Source organism: Delphinus delphis, chromosome 1 (genome assembly GCF_949987515.2).
Source record: "Delphinus delphis chromosome 1, mDelDel1.2, whole genome shotgun sequence".
Lineage (NCBI taxonomy): Eukaryota > Metazoa > Chordata > Mammalia > Artiodactyla > Delphinidae > Delphinus > Delphinus delphis.
The window spans coordinates 81,451,733-81,468,030 of NC_082683.1; the positions used below are offsets into that span (position 1 = coordinate 81,451,733).

Sequence of the window (16,298 nt, forward strand, 5' to 3'; positions counted from 1 at the left end):
TATAGGCGCCTATGCTCCGCTTTTCCTCCCTGGACTCCTCGTGGTTGGCAGGGAAACCTGGAACCTGAAGAAACTCCAGGTGAAGGCCGGGGCGGAGGGGCGTTTCTCAGAAGGGAAAACGCCGGCCTACAAAGGGTAGGGACTGAGGGCGGAGCCAGCAGTCCTTTTCCACACCCTCCCGGGTCTTGGCTCCCTCAGGCCCCGCGTGAGCGCGCCCGCTCGATACCCAGACGGCCGCAGCTTCTCATGGCGTCCCTCACACCAATGGGCGTCTTGGCGGTAATTGTGGGAAATGTAGTTCCGGGTGGGCAGGCTCGGACGCGCTCGCAGACCACAATCCCCAACAGGCCCCGCGCGTCCGGCGTCGCTTCACGCAGAGTCTTCGCGGGGGGCGGGGCTGCGGCGGGGCGGGGCGTCCCCAACGGCTCCCGCGGCGGTTTGACCTCGGGCCATCTGGGGTTCGCTAGTTTCCTGCGTGGTGTGTCTGGGGTTCCACGCTTGGGGTCCGGCAGAGGGTCCGAAGTTTCCGAACGCAGCGGAGAGCGCGGCGTGCGCCGTCGTCGGTGGGTCTCTCTCACAACTATGACTTGGGTGGTGAGCGACTGCCCCTGGAGGGTGGAAACCCGCCTACCTGAAGGGGTTTTGTTCCTTTCCCTGTCGGTACGCTTGGATGCGTTTCGTCTGGTCCTCGCCCTCGCTGCGCACGCTGCTCTGCAGGGTTGTATTTTAGTTGACGAAAAACCGGAAAGGAAGCTGTCATGTTTTCCTCCACTTCTTCCAGATGAACGAAGGGCCAATTCTGTCAAATTGAGCGTTCTTGGTACAAGACAGTACTATATAAAGCCATGACCTCCTTCCAAAATGAGGAATACTTTTCGACTACAGCCCATCTTTTTACATACAGGGAGTATAATGAACACTTGTTTTTCGGTGTGATGGGTGTGCGTGTGTATACCTACAAAAGCATTGTTACTAGGGCCAAAAGAAGGCAGGACCTGTCTGTAGCCGGATGTGCTTTTCCACGTATGTACAGGCAATGAAGCTAGACTTCATAACTAGTGTCAGTTGAAGGGAGGAGGAATCTTTATTTAATTAATTAATTTATTTATTTAAAATAAATGGCCGCACCTCATGGCAGGCGGGTATCGCTGGCAGGTATCCATCCTGCGCCCCCTGCAGTAGAAGCGCAGAGTCTTAATCACTGGACTGCCGGGGAAGTCCCAGGAATCTTTTTTTAAAGATAATAAATGGCCTACTAGGAAAATGAAAATATGTTTGCATAGCAAACGTTTTCATTGATACTTCAGAAGGGTTAGAGAATTCTTACATGAAAATATACGGAAGATGTTGGACATAAACCTGATTTAGTCGAAACAATGTCGAATGGCATTTTAGAATTTGCCTGAATGTTCGTAACCCTTTTTTCTTTCACCATCCTGTAGGGAACTAGAGATGTTGCAAAGAAAGCAGAATGGGGACCTTAACCATTGACTTGTGTTTGGGAGAGTCTTCTTATTTAAGCAGAAGCAAATTTGTGGAAACAAAAGAGGAAAGAGGATAGAAACATTTTCTCTACTAAGATTCCATAGCGTCTCATTTAATTTCCTGCCAGTTTCTTCCAATAAGGTGAGAGTTTTCTTTTTAATCTTCCTCCCTACATCTGAGAAATTTTGAGTGTGGAATGAATTTGTCATATTATTTTAGCTAGGTGAGGGGAAGGAAGGGCAGTTTAGTAATCATTTATTCATTGAAAATGTTGAGTTTCACTAAGTGCCTTATAGTCCTGAATATAATACACAGGACTCCTAACCTTTTGGAGCTTGAGATGTGGTCAGAATTCTAGAAGGGTGATGAAAGAGATGCTACAATGACAAAGGTAAATAGTATCTGAAAGAGGAATGTAATTTTAAGATTATGCAAGAAGATGTATAGGAGTAGTAGAGATTATAAAGCCTTCATCTTAATTGTATTATTAATTCATGATAATTATGTATATTAATTAACAGTAAAAGGCGGTACTTTATCATGATTTTTTATGTGCAAAGCTACTTAGTAGAGAATTTCACAACCCTTGAGATACCGATCAGTTGAAGAAACAAAAGCTTTTCTTCATATATTTCTGTGAGTTAACCTGCTAAATGTCATTTTGATCTCTGTGGTTGTGATGTGAATGTGAGTGTGTGGTTTTAAATTTTCTAACCATGGCGAATGGGAGATGGGGATAAGCTTTCTGTGATAATAAATTACCTTTAAGAAAATATGAGGCCTTCCCTGGTGGCGCAGTGGTTAAGAATCCGCCTGCCAATGCAGGGGACACGGGTTCAAGCCCTGGTCCGGGAAGATCCCACATGCCACGGAGCAGCTAAGCCCGTGTGCCACAGCTACTGAGCCTGTGTGCCACAACTACTGAGCCCGTGAGCCACAACTACTGAGCCCATGTGCCACAACTACTAAAGCCCATGCGCCTAGAGCCCATGCTCTGCAACAAGAGAAGCCACTGCAATGAGAAGCCTGTGCACCGCAATGAAGGGTAGCCCCCGCTTGCAACTAGAGAAAGCCCATGCAGCAACAAAGACCCAACGCAGCCAAAAAAAAAAAATAGAAAAAAAAAGAAAATATGAATGACTGTAATGATACCAGTTTTGTCAGATGTTCACAGCTGTAACATGATTATGTAAGTTTGAACACTTCATATTGAAAATCTATAATAAATAAGAAAACTACAGTGAGACATAATTGAAAGATCTTTGGATCCTGATGACCTAGGTTCAAATATTGGTTCCACCATTTACAGTTTGTGTGACCTTGAGCAAGTTATTTGTCTCATTCTTAGTTTCTTCATCTTTAACATGGAATAAAAACACTTAGTCTACACAATTGTTAGAAGATTAAAGATGCTTAGAAAAGGGGAACTTTAATAACTAGTCCCTGGCTATAATGAAAAATTGATTCACTGAAATTCTGTTGAACTTTCCATTATAGCTTAACACGCTGAGAAATTCATTGTTGCTGGGTGTTTTGTTTCATTTTGCTTTGTTTTAAATTAACCATGAAAGATTTCACAACATTTGAAATAGAAAAATAATGAGTTAAAATTTACTTAGTGTGAGAGTATTTTGACTGACACCACAGATTCTTTCAGGCAAGGTATAAGAAATTCATTTCTTTTTTTAGAAAATGGAGTCTAGTTCCTCAGACTACTATAATAAAGACAATGAAGAAGAAAGTTTGCTGGCAAATGTTGCTTCCTTAAGACGTGAACTGAAGATAACAGAATGGAGTTTGCGGAGTTTAGGGGAAGAGTTATCTAGGTGAGTGAGTAAAATTACATGTACAATTCTGAGTAGGACTTTAATTTATGAATGTAAAATGTGTGAATATCATTATTATATGATGTGTTTCTGATGTGTCCAGAGTAGAGAATAATGTTCTATAATTAAAAAAAAATAATTTGAGTATAACTTTCAGTTTAGGAAAAAGAACTATTAGAGAAGCACTTACATATTAAGACCTTTACTATATTAGGACTCAGTCCCTGGTGGCACAGTGGTTAAGACTTCGCCTGCCAATGCAGGAGACACGGGTTCAGGCCCTGGTCCGGGAAGATCCCACATGCCATGGAGTAACTAAGCCCATGCACCACAAATTTTGAGCCTGTGCTCTAGAGCCAACGAGCCACAACTACTGAGCCTGCGTGCCACAACTACTGAAGCCTGCACGCCTAGAGCCTGTGCTCCGCAACAAGAGAAGCCACCACAATGAGAAGCCCGTGCACCGCAACGAAGAGTAGCCCCCGCTCACCACAACTAGAGAAAGCCCGTGCGCAGCAACGAAGACCCAGCGCAGCCAAAAATAAAAATAAATAAATAAAATTTAAAGAATATATTAGGACTCAGAGTATAAAATATATGTGTAGGCTTAATTAATCTTTTATTATTATGGCTGTTTTTTGAATCTTAAGTAATCCTAGCATAGAGGCTCCAGAAACATAGATTGCTAGTTTAAAACTAATTATGGTTTATTTAAAAATTTAGTTGAAATGCCTTAAGTTCATTTCTGGAATCTGATTTTCAGCAACATTTCAGGTGCTTTTCTTTCTGTTTTCTTATTTAATGTATAGAAATTTAGAGTGAATACTTAAAGTACCTAAGAACTAAAATGTATTTTTTCTTTTTTTTCTAGTGTTAGCCCACGTGAAAATTCTGGTTATGCCTCTAATCTCTCAAGGTCTGAAAGGCTCGTTCTGGAAGATCTTTCTCAGGCTAGCCAGCTTGGACTTTTGAATTACTCACCTTATAAAAAAGTTTGTAAAATGCCCAATAGTGGTACTGATTTTCAAAAAAAGCCAAGAGATAAGGTTATTATTTTTAGACCTGCCTACTTAAAAGTAGTTTTAGTTTTAGACCTGTCTACTTAAAATGCTTTTTCTTTGAATTCTTTCTTCAAATACCTTATTCATGTTTTCCATAGTTTTTAGTACTCCAGACTCTTTGAATTTAAATATAATGGTTCTTGTTCTGTCCTAACAAGAGAGCAGTTATTTTGGTGTATTACTCTATTTTAAAACTTCTATATTTATTACCTTTTTGCAGTTAATCTTGTTTTCTCAAGTAAATTGTAACCCCCTTGATTTTAGTACTGTACCATGTATGTAATAGGTAATCATGGCTTATTAAGTGGTTAAAGTGTACTTACTGTTTAGCCTGGATCAGGTGCTCCATTCATTATCTCTAAATTTTGTGGATGATTTTAGACATCTTTCCTGGTCTTGAACTCACTCTCCCTCTTTTTTATTTGGCCGTATTATCTATCTCCCTATGTATACTCCTCTTCCTTACTCAACCCTTTTATCTCTTTTTCCACTCTCTTCCTCCTAGTTTTTATTACCCCATTGACAGCATGCATATATACATATGGTTGCATATGTACATCGTACTCTTTCTTGATAAAAATTTCCTCTTCCCACCTCAGAAAGCCAGCAGTTGAGAGATTTTCTTTTTGTAAGGAAGCTGCTTGATGAAGCTATCTGAGCCTACATTTTAGAAAATGAATTCAAATTCCATGTCTACAAAGATTATGTAATTTTGGGAAATTTGATCTCTACCCTAATTCAAATTGCTGATTGTTTTTATTATATATAAAAACATTGAAATCATTGTGTTTTACCCTAAGCAGAATCACAGGTTACATGACAAATCAGAGGGGGAAAAATATTGGTAATGCTTATTAAAGAAAAAGGGCTAATCTCTTTGATATGTAAAAAGCTCCTAGAAATAAGGAAAAATCATCAACCCAATGGAAATATGGGCAAAAGACATGAATGGAAAAGGAAATTAAAACAAATAAAAAGATGTTCAATCTCAGTCACAATAAGAGAAATTCACTACCAGAATATTAAACATCCAGATATTTGACACTATTTTGTTGGTGATATTAGGGGGAAATAGGCATTCTCATACATTGCTGGTAGAAATGCAAAGTGATACAACCTCAGTGGAGAGGCATTTGGTAATATTTACCAAAACCACAAATGCGTTTACCCTTAACTTGGAAATCCCATTTCTGGAAAAGTACCTGTATAAGTACAAAACAAGGCATTGTTTGTCATAACAGAAGACTAGAAGTATCTCATTTGTCTAGTTGGTTGAATAAGCATGCAATAGAAACTGCAGCTAAGGGGGTTAAAAAAAAAAAAAGAATAGGAGTTTCTCAGTGAATTGATTGTGGAGGGATTGCCAGGATATGTTGTTCAAGTGAAAAATGCAAGGTGCAGAACAACATACATACTCTTCTGGTTTTGTATTAGGAGCTATTGGGGGTGGGGTGGGTAATTTGTATTGCTTGTATATGCGTATGGAAACACTAGAAGACTAGGTTTAAGATCCTAACTTAATTAATGACTCTCCTATATAAGGAGTTTCCTATTTTTTGCTGATTGATGTTATATAAAAATTTATAAACAAGAAACTTGTAAAAATGGTTACCTATCTACTAAAGATGGGAATGATACTTCTGTATGTACTTTTTAAAAATATATAATTCTGACTCTGAATTGCATAAGTATATTATTCAAAAAAATAAAATGTTTTGAAAACCTCAACTCCCATGAAAATTAAAATAATTTATTGTAAAATATATATTCAAAAGAGTATAATAGAAATATACAAACGGTTAAATAATAATTTATCCATTTTGTTGTTTGTGGGCATTTCATTTCTTATCATTTTTATGTCTTTAATCTTCAGGTGCAAAAGTGTAAAAGTTTCTATCAGATTTATACCCAGGAGTAGTATTGTTGAGTCTTAGCATGTTCAGCTTTACTGGATAATACCAAGAACTTTTCCAAAGTATACCACTGTTTTCCAGGCTGAACTTATTTATGTACATGTTCACCAGCAGTGGAGGAGAGAGTGCTGATTGTCTCATATCCTCACCAACACTGACTGAATATCTTAACCCATTTTTCTGAGCTACTTAGTCATTTTATTGATAATTGTTCATTATTTCCATTAATTACATGTAATGCTTAATGAAATAATTCAAAATAAATTGTTCTTTTTCATTTTTCAGATGTCTTTTTCATCTTCTACCCCTGTGGATCAGGAAATCAGAAGTCTTCGAGAGAAACTTAATAATCTTAGGCAACAGAATGCTTGTTTGGTCTCACAGAATCATTCTTTAATGACTAAAATAGAGTCTGTCCACTTTGAATTGACACAGTCAAGAGCAAAAGTATGTTTCTTGAAGTGGTGACTATGCCAACAGAAAATAATTATAATCATCTTAAGATTTATAATTGGAAAATATTCCTTGTATTGCCTTAATGTGTTATGTATAATAATTTTTATTATGATATAGTATCAACATGTTATAGAATCAATTTTATGTGAATTTAATATCTGAAAATTATTTAGGGGAACTTGTATAGCCTATGCATTTAGATAATTCAGAACTTCTTAAAATCTTAAGATTATCAATTTGTGTGGTTTTACTTTGTGTACAAAGGAAATATATAGCTTACTTATCTTTCTTCTTAAAATAATACATTCTCATTGCTGAAAACTTCAAAAATAGAGAAAAGAAAAGGGAGAAAGATAACCCAGTTTCCACCATCTAGAAACTGCTTTTATTGGTTTATTACATAGTTAAATATTACATGTTTGAATAGTTTTTTTTTCCTGGAATTGTATTATACTTCTTACATAGTCTAAGCAGTTTTGGATGCATTTACGTAGCTTTTCCAACAATCATTTTTAATATGACTTCTTTTTTTTAATATTTATTTTATTTATTTATTTTCCTTATTTTTTTTGGCTGCATCAGGTCTTTGTGGCACACGGGATCTTTGTTGAGGCATGCGGGATCTTTTTGTTACGGTACATGGTCTGCTTGGGTTTCTGTCTAGTTGTGGTGCTTGGGCTTCTCTCTGGTTATAGCACATGGGGCTCCAGGGTGCATGGGCTCTGTAGTTTGTGGCATACGGGCTCTCTTGTTGAGGCGCACAAGCTCAATAGTTGTGGTGCACGGGCTTAGTTGCCCTGCGGCATGTGGGATCTTAGTTCCCCAACCAGGGATCGAACCTGTGTCCCCTGTGTTGGAAGGCGGATTCTTTACCACTAGACCACCAAGGAAGTCCCCAACAATCATTTTTTATGGTAGTATTATGTTTCCTTATGTGAGTATACCATAATTTAATTAATAGCTCCCCTGTTTATGTGGTTTCCTATATTTTTCTATACGATTGGTATACAAAAAATTAGAAGAAACCAAAATGTCCAATAACAGAGACATGGTAAAGTAAATTATGATATATCCATATAATGGATTGCTACTAAGCTTTTTTTTTAAGGTAAATGCAAAGTTGTTTGACTTTTATAGAAGTTTGTAAGGTTTAAATGATATATGTAGAGGCACTTAGAATGGTGTCTGCACAGTCAACACTCAAAAACTTACCTAAAATATTTAGTGGTAGAAAAACATTACAGAGCAAAACACATACACATACATGCACACACACAATAATCTGTTTTGTTTTTTATAAAATGAGCACGTGTCTATGTGTGTGTATGTATATAGATATGCATATGACATATATCAATATAAGGACAGAAGGACTGCTCCACAATATTGTTGATAACTTTGGAAACGGTTGGAGGGTCATAGTGAAACTTTCACTATTTACTTTTTCAATGTATTGTTTTAAGTAGTAGAATTATGGGAGGTCTTTATTTTGTACTTTTCAAACAAAACAAAGTACTATTGAGCCTAAGGAGAAAAAATGCTTCAGTGAACATAAAACTTTTTTGTTGTTTGGGATTATTTCTAGGTTAGATTTCCAGAATGGTCAAATCACAGGGAAATAATTTTTTCAGGCATTTATTGCACTCTGTCTACATTCCGTATTATTATTTTTTTAAACATATCTATATTTTTAAATATCTTTGAGGGAAAATTATTTTGTTTTTCTTGATTTCTTGTGAAGTTTACCTTTTCAGTGTGTCATTTAGATTTCTTTTGTTGTGTCTGTTTACCTTTTCTGTTTATTAATTGTATTTTAATTTTTCAATCAACTGTAGATTCTTTTTAAAGTCATAGAGGCTTAATTATTTAAAGTCTAAGAGATATTAAAAGAGTTTTGCTAATAATTACTGAACTATTAGCATTTTGTTCCTTTCTTTGAGCATGTAAATACACCAGTGTTTATTCTAGGCAGTAAGAGATATTTGTGTTTTACTTCCCATCTCAGCTTTTTCTAAATTGCCTGATGAAATATTTTTTAGGGAGGCTGCCTTTTCCAGGGCAGGTCTTAGCTTTGATTTTGCATATGTGCTACTGTTGGAAACCTTTTGCTGAAATTCCCCATTGTACCGATCAACATATTCATAATTTACCTTTTAGCAGTGTCTGTACAGTAGTTACACTTCTGGAGACTGTCATCTTGTTCTCTCTGAGCTTATTGCCCTTCAGACCTGCTGCCCAGCTGCTCTCCTGGGACTTCTCTTTGATGTTTTTCTAGGTTGGGTCTATTGTTTCTTTGATCCCATGTCATTTTTCTTGGTTTGCTCTTTCTTTAGTTGGAGCATGTTTCTGGTAGCTTCCTTGTCTGTCTGAAATTTCTTAAGTTCTCCCCCACACTTGATTGAATTCTAGGTTGAAAATTATTTTACCTCAGAATGTTTAGGACATTGCTTTCTTGTCTTCTATCCTCCAGTGTGTCTCTAAAGCATCTGATACCATTGTGAATTACTTTTCCTAGTGGGTAATATATTTTTTCATTTGTTTTTCCACTTATGTTTTTAGGAATAGACCTCTGTTATTTATTGTGCTGGGTACATGAAGACCCTTTTAGGCTGAAATCTTGTGTCCTTTGGTCCCTGAATTTTTTCTTATGTAATCTTTGATAATTTTCTTCACTCTTTTTCTTTCTTTCTTCTTCTTTCTTCTATCTTTCCTAACCTGGATTGGTACTCTAACTAAATCTTTCAAGTTTTTTCCTGGTATTTTCCATCTCTTTGTCTTCCTGTGATACTTTTTCTGTGATTTCCTCAACATTGTCATCCTATTGAATCTTTTATTTTTGGCTTTCATAATTTTTCATTTTCTGGAGCTTTTTCATTTTCTCTGATTGTTTTGTGTTTAATAACATCCTGATGCAGTATCTTCTCATAGCTCTCTGAAGATTTAATGATTCTTTGTGTTTGTGTGTGTGTATATGTTTGCCTGGCTGCTGCCAGTTGCTTTCTTCTTTTGTTTTGACCTCTGACTTTTGTGATAGAAGCTTTCAGATATTGGTGTTTTGGCTATTTGTATTTAAGAGAAGGCACTTAAATGCTCTTTGGAAGCTCTCTGTGCAAAGGTGAAGTTTGTTGTCCATTGGGCTTCATTTGTTGGTGATGGTTGAGAAGATGGCTCTTTTGTAGAGAGATATCTCCCTTCCCCCATCCAACATCCATATGTGAGGTCTTTTTCTTTGGAGCTCTTGAGTTTCTCCAGCAAAGAATCCTTTGATTTCTTACCTGTGGGGTAGTCCCAAATGAGGTGGGGTAGGAAGCTAGAAGCTGACTGTTCCTTATTAATCTCTTTGTTTTTAACTCTTCCTCATCCCTGCTCATCATTCCATGTAATGTCTCAAGAGTCTCAAACCTTTCCTGTTCAATTCTCCAGATAATAATAATAACTTTCTATCTCTTCTTGGTAGGCCATCATGTGACTCTTGGTGTTCTGAGAGTAGGAAAAGGAGGGACTCATCAACAGAGTTAGAACTATATCCCAAGTTTTCTATCCTGGACCTCATCCCTGCCCTGTACTATTATCTCATGCTTCCTTTTCGGGGGGATAATTAGTTCTCTTACTGGTATTCTTTTCCAGATACCATTTAGGTTGTGGATTTCTACCATCCTACACTCTTCATATTCCAAGTTGTAGGATTACTATGCTTTTCTGTATTTTCTAGGTTTTCTCTAGTAAGCATGTATTCTAAAATTAGGTTTTAAATAACAACAAGGTTCAGTAAGTATTTTTATGTGATTTTGAAATTTAATTTTCTAATGTATGTGAAATTTATCTTTTTAGATAAATTTATCTTTAAATTAGTCTGTAGAGGTTCTCTTTTTTTCGCCAAATAACTAACCAGTTATCTTGGGATGTTAAGTTGAGGGTAATGGCAGGAGCTTACATGCTGAGACTGGCTTGTGATGATGACATGCCCATATAAATTGATAGATAAGATGAGCTTCACAAACAATGAACAATGACTGGGGAGTTCTACTGAACCCCTGTCAGATGGTAAAAGAAACTAAGGACAAAGTCGATTAATTTATTTTGTGAAGAAAGTGCTCTAAAAGTTATTTGTTTTAGGTTTCTATGCTTGAATCTGCTCAACAACAGGCAGCCATTGTACCAATCTTAGAAGAACAGATTATAAATTTGGAAGCAGAAGTTTCAGCCCAAGATAAAGTTTTGAGGTAAAACTTACAGCTTTAAAATATTTATTTTCTACTTTTACTTTTTGACGTATCTTGTTAAAATTTGTCCCCCACCCCAATAAATCCATATTGGTGTATAGACTGTCTTAGTTAGAACTTGTTGATTCTGTTTTCAGTCCATCATAACTCCTCTTGGCTGCAGGATACATGCAGTATATAGGGGCTAAAAAAGACTAAATCTAAGCTGAGATGCTTATTTATGTGTTTTCATTAATATGAATTAGTTTGCTTGTTGCCCTACATAGTAATATGTACTCAGTACTTCGATGGGAGTTCAAGAAATAAAATACAAGGAATCAGGCACTTTATAATTTATCTTCCTCTTCTGCTATGAATAAAATGAGAAATATATGCATACTAAATAGCATATTGCTCCATTTTAGTGATTCTCAAAAGAGTAGTTCTGGGACCAGCAGTATGAGCATCATCTGGGAACTTGTAAGAAATGCAGATCTCAGTTCCTGTCTCAGACTTATGGAGTCACAAACTCTGGGAGGTGGGACCCAGCAATCTGTGTTTTAACAAGTCCTGCAGATGATTCTGATGCACACTAAAGTCATCTCTCATGATCATCAGAATTTCATAATTTTCTTTGTAATACATGTTAAGTTTATTCCTAGGTATTTTATATTTTTGGTTGTTGTGAATTTGTTCTTGTTCTGTTCATTGATAGTATATAGGAAGGCTACTGCTTTTTGTATAATACTATAATTATTTTGTAATTGGACTATTTGTCATACCTTTAATTAATTCTAATTTTTGTTTTGATTCTCCTGGGGTTTTCCAGGTAGCTAATGATATTATCAGCAAAAAAAAAGAATTTTGTCTTTCTTTTCCAAAATTTATACTTACTACATTTTCATTTTAGCTTTTTGCAACTGTCAGAAAAATCACTGGATATAGTGGTGATAACAGTCATACTTATCTGGTTTCTGAAATATATCTAATACTTCTAGTGTCTGATCATTAAATAGGATATAATCTTTTATTTCAGATATATTTATCATCTGATAGAAGTATCCTTTTATTCCTTATGAAAACTAATAGTTCACAAGTGAGGAATATGCCTTTTGTCTTTCTCTTGTTAAATATTTGTTTCTCTTAACTCAGTGATTTAAACTAATAGAATTCCTGATGTTGAACTATTTCTTGCTTACCTGAAACAATCTCTTCAACAGCCTTTAAAAGTATCTTTATTTTATAGAGAGGCAGAAGATAAATTACAGCAGAGTCAGAAAATGGTGACTGAAAAGGAACAGAGTTTGCAGAAGTCCCAAGAGGAATGTATAAAGCTGAAGGTAGACTTATTTGAACAAAGTAAACAAGGAAAGAGGTATGTGTTTTTAAAGCAAATAATTGTTTTTGTAGGGGAGAAACAAAGAATATAGTACCTGTTTAAAATTCTACTTAGTTTTTGAAGTGAAAAAATTTCAGAAATTTGGCAGTAGAAAATTTAATGTTCTTTTTTGTCCGTTAACTTTTTAAAATTTTTGATTAAAAATTTCACATGTGGACTTTATGGTATTGGCATTTTGAATTGGGATTAATTCCTTAAAGCCCGATAATGATTATCAATGAAATGATACTTACTTATTTCTGAAATTAAATTCATGAGAAAGTGTGGTTATTCTTCCTTTAGGAATACATAAGTAATGCAAAAATATCTATTTTGTATAAACCATATCTTAAGATAAAGTTTTCTAGTTAGCTTTGACCATATCACCATTAACTTTGAATGTTAACTTTTAAACTAATAAAGATGAAAAATTTTTTAGTTTAAGGAGATTTTACAGTATAATAATGTAATTATAGCAGCTTTTACACAGGGTAAAATCATAATTTGCATTTTTATCTTCTCTGGCAACAAAAATATGTTTTAAAAATTTCTTCTATTATATAAATGTTATGAAGAAAGTGTTTTTTGAAAAGTTGTCATACATAGATAAATATTTGTGTGTGCATTTAAACTTCTAAAAACTGCTCAAAACCCATCTATGTCATTTTTTCATTAAAATGAGTTTGGAAGAACATTTTCTCAGCAGTATTTGGTTAGTATAGTTCAGCTTACAATATATATTTGGTAGGCAATATTACTTAGTGGAAATGTTTAGGTTTTGGAGTCAAACAGCCAGTTTTTACCTCTAAGTGACTTCGTTACCTTGGGAAAACTATTTAACCTTCTTGAACCTCAGTTTGTTCATCTATTAAGTCAAGATGATATTGTCTTGATGTGAGGAATAAATGAAAAAAGAAATGTAAGGTGCTTTGTAAATAATAAACACTAACAAATGTAGCTATTGTAAATGTAAACTGTGTGATTAAATATTCTGAAATTCAGGCTTTACTTACTCAGGTGAGCTTTTTATACATGATAATTTAAAATAATAAGATAATAATACATGAAGACAAGCCTTACAATGTAGCTAAAAAAACGTACAGAGAAAGAGTGACTAGTTCTCTCTGTAGAACTTATACAAGAGATGATTTTTAGGGTAGGGTATTGACTACGCTGTCATAAGGTGAATAAGTAGGGATGGACACGTTCTGGACAGCGTGTGCAAAGTCATAGAAGTATAAAAGAACATCATTTCTGGGCTTCCCTGGTGGCACAGTGGTTGGGAGTCCGCCTGCCGCTGCAGGGGACACGCGTTCGTGCCCTGGTCCGGAAAGATCCCACATGCCGCGGAGTGGATGGGCCCGTGAGCCATGGCCGCTGAGCCTGTGCGTCTGGAGCCTGTGCTCTGCAACGGGAGAGGCCACAACAGTGAGAGGCCCGCGTACCGCAAAACAAAAAAAAAACAAAACAACAAAAAAAAAAGAACATCATTTCTGAAGAACACTAGGAGTTTTGTGTACTTATAAATGGACAGGTGTAGTAGGATTTGAGGAAAAAGACAGGCTTGGTCCAGACTAAATGGCTTTGTGTTTTATGCCAAAAGATTTGTGTTTTAACCTGGAGAGGATAAATAGGCAATTGAGATTTTTAGGTAAAGATGTGACATGAAGACTCTTGGAGCTTTTTGAGGAACTAGAATGAAGATAGGCATTCTGAAAATGAAAGATCAAAACCTTTGCAAAGACTTTTCTTTGGGTGATGATTAATCATAATGGATTAAAAAGCCAGTATAAAGGCAGAGGTTGTTGAGCTTTATGCTGTTTATAAGAGACATACTTAAAACATAAGGACACAGGATAAACAACACAGTCCTACCTATAGGACAGGGAACTATATTCAATATTCTGTAATAAACCATAATGATAAAGAATATGAAAAATATATATGAATAACTGAGTCACTTTGCTGTACAGCAGAAATTAAACACAATGTTGTAAAAAAAAAAAAAAGAAAAAAAGAACCACATAAGGATACAGAAAAGATGAACTCAAAGGGATGAAAAGAAATGTTTCAGGCAAATAGTCACTAAAACAAAGTAGGTATAGCTATATTAATATCACACAGAATAGTTCTAAGTGCAACAAGCATTACTAGAGTTAAAAAGAACTCATGTATATAATGTTTAGGTAACACTTAAGCAGGAAGCTATAAAGATTCTAAACTTCTATTTAATAATTTAGTCCCAAAATACTTAAAACAAAATTTCAATGAACAAATCTGTAACCATACAGGGAACACTTTTACACATTTACTAGAATTGTGAGATTAAGCAACAAAAAAGTAAGAAGCTGAAGAGTTGAGTGATTAATAATCTTGATCTAATGGATGTATGTATGGAAGCCTGTAGCCAACAATTTGAGAATTCACAATTCACGTAGAACATTTATAATTTGTTACCTCACTCTGCCAGAAAGCATGAATTTTAACAAAGATAAAAATATTTGTGTCATACATATCACCTTCTCAGACCACAGTATAATTAAGTTATATGTAACAACCCCGCCCCCCCACCCCCAAATCATGTATGTTTGAAAATTTAAAATCAACCTTCTTGCTATTCATGGACCGTTGAAGAAATTATGAAAATTAGAAGACTTAGAACTGAGTGATATAAAAAATATTGCAGCTTGTGTGCTGCAGCCAAAGATATTCTCAGAAGAAAATTTTTAGTCTCCTGTGCGTGTATTAAAATTAGTATGTGAGGGACTTCCCTGGTGACACAGTGGTTAAGAATCCGCCTGCCAATGCAGGGGACCTGGGTTCAAGCCCTGGTCCGGGAAGATCCCACATACCACAGAGCAGCTAAGCCTGTGTGCCACAACTACTGAGCCTGCACTCTAGAGCCCGCAAGCCACAACTACCGAGCCCACGTGCCACAACTACTGAAGCTCGCACACCTAGAGCCTGTGCTCTGCAGCAAGAGAAGCCACCACAATGAGAAGCCCACTCGCCGCAACTAGAGAAAACCTGCACACAGCGACAGAGACCCAACACAGCCAAAGATAAATAAATAAAAATAAATAAATTTATTTTAAAAAATAATAAAATTAGTATGTGAATGAGCTAAAACATTCAATTTATGTAGTCAGGAAAAGGACATAAAGAGCTTGATCAAAAGAAAAATAGGGGCTTCCCTGGTGGCGCAGTGGTTGAGAGTCCGCCTGCCAATGCAGGGGATGCGGGTTTGTGCCCCAGTCTGGGAAGATCCCCCATGCCACGGTGCGGCTAGGCCCGTGATCCATGGCCTCTGAGCCTGCGCGTCTGGAGCCTGTGCTCCGCAACGGGAGAGGCCACAACAGTGAGAGGGCCAAAAGAAATATAGAAGTGATTAAATAATAAAGATAAGGGTGAAATAGAAAACAAAGAAGCAATAGAGAATCCCCCAAACCTAAATCTGGTTCTTTTCACAGTGACCAAGGTAATGGGCATCAGACAAGATTAATCTAAGAGAAAAGGCATAAAAACCAATATTGGAATTGAAAAGGAACTCCTAAGTTACAGATTTAGCTATGATTTAAGAAATAAGACTAAGTACTATGAACCGTTTTAAGATAATACATTTGAAAACTTAGACTAAATAAATGATTTCCCAACAAAGTTAAGTTTAACAAAACTAACTTAAGCATAAATTGAAAATCTTGGGGATTTCCCTGGTGGTCCAGTGGCTAAGACTCTGCGCTCCCAATGCAGGGGATCCGGTTTGATCCCTGGTCAGGGAACTAGATACCACATGCCGCAACTAAGAGTTTGCATGCCCCAACTAAAGATCCCACATGACACAACTAAAGACCCCCACATGCTGCAAGTAAAGATTCCACATGTGACAACAAAGATCCCGCGTGCCACAACTAAGACCCGGTGCAGCCAAATAAATAAGTAAATAAATGAATGTTTTAAATAAATTGAAAACCTTAATA

The 16,298-nt window shown here is 36.3% G+C and overlaps 1 protein-coding gene across 9 annotated transcripts in view; it reads left to right on the forward strand.

The window, feature by feature from the left end:
- The window catches only part of CCDC18 (coiled-coil domain containing 18), a 118,176-nt gene continuing 101,878 nt past the window's right edge, over positions 1 to 16,298 (forward strand). For 5 of the 9 annotated variants that reach the window (XM_060025742.2, XM_060025761.2, XM_060025779.2 and 2 more), the window contains exons 1-7: positions 298 to 563; positions 1,443 to 1,626; positions 3,175 to 3,311; positions 4,183 to 4,357; positions 6,571 to 6,732; positions 10,858 to 10,964; positions 12,190 to 12,318. In XM_060025742.2, the coding sequence (XP_059881725.1) occupies positions 3,178 to 3,311; positions 4,183 to 4,357; positions 6,571 to 6,732; positions 10,858 to 10,964; positions 12,190 to 12,318 (707 nt within the window). In that variant the 5' untranslated portion in view covers positions 298 to 563; positions 1,443 to 1,626; positions 3,175 to 3,177. Of the gene's footprint in view, positions 80 to 297; positions 595 to 781; positions 1,024 to 1,442; positions 1,627 to 3,174; positions 3,312 to 4,182; positions 4,358 to 6,570; positions 6,733 to 10,857; positions 10,965 to 12,189; positions 12,319 to 16,298 lie in introns of those variants that run through there. The other 4 variants (XM_060025725.2, XM_060025734.1, XM_060025716.2 and 1 more) reach the window with 4 other exon arrangements.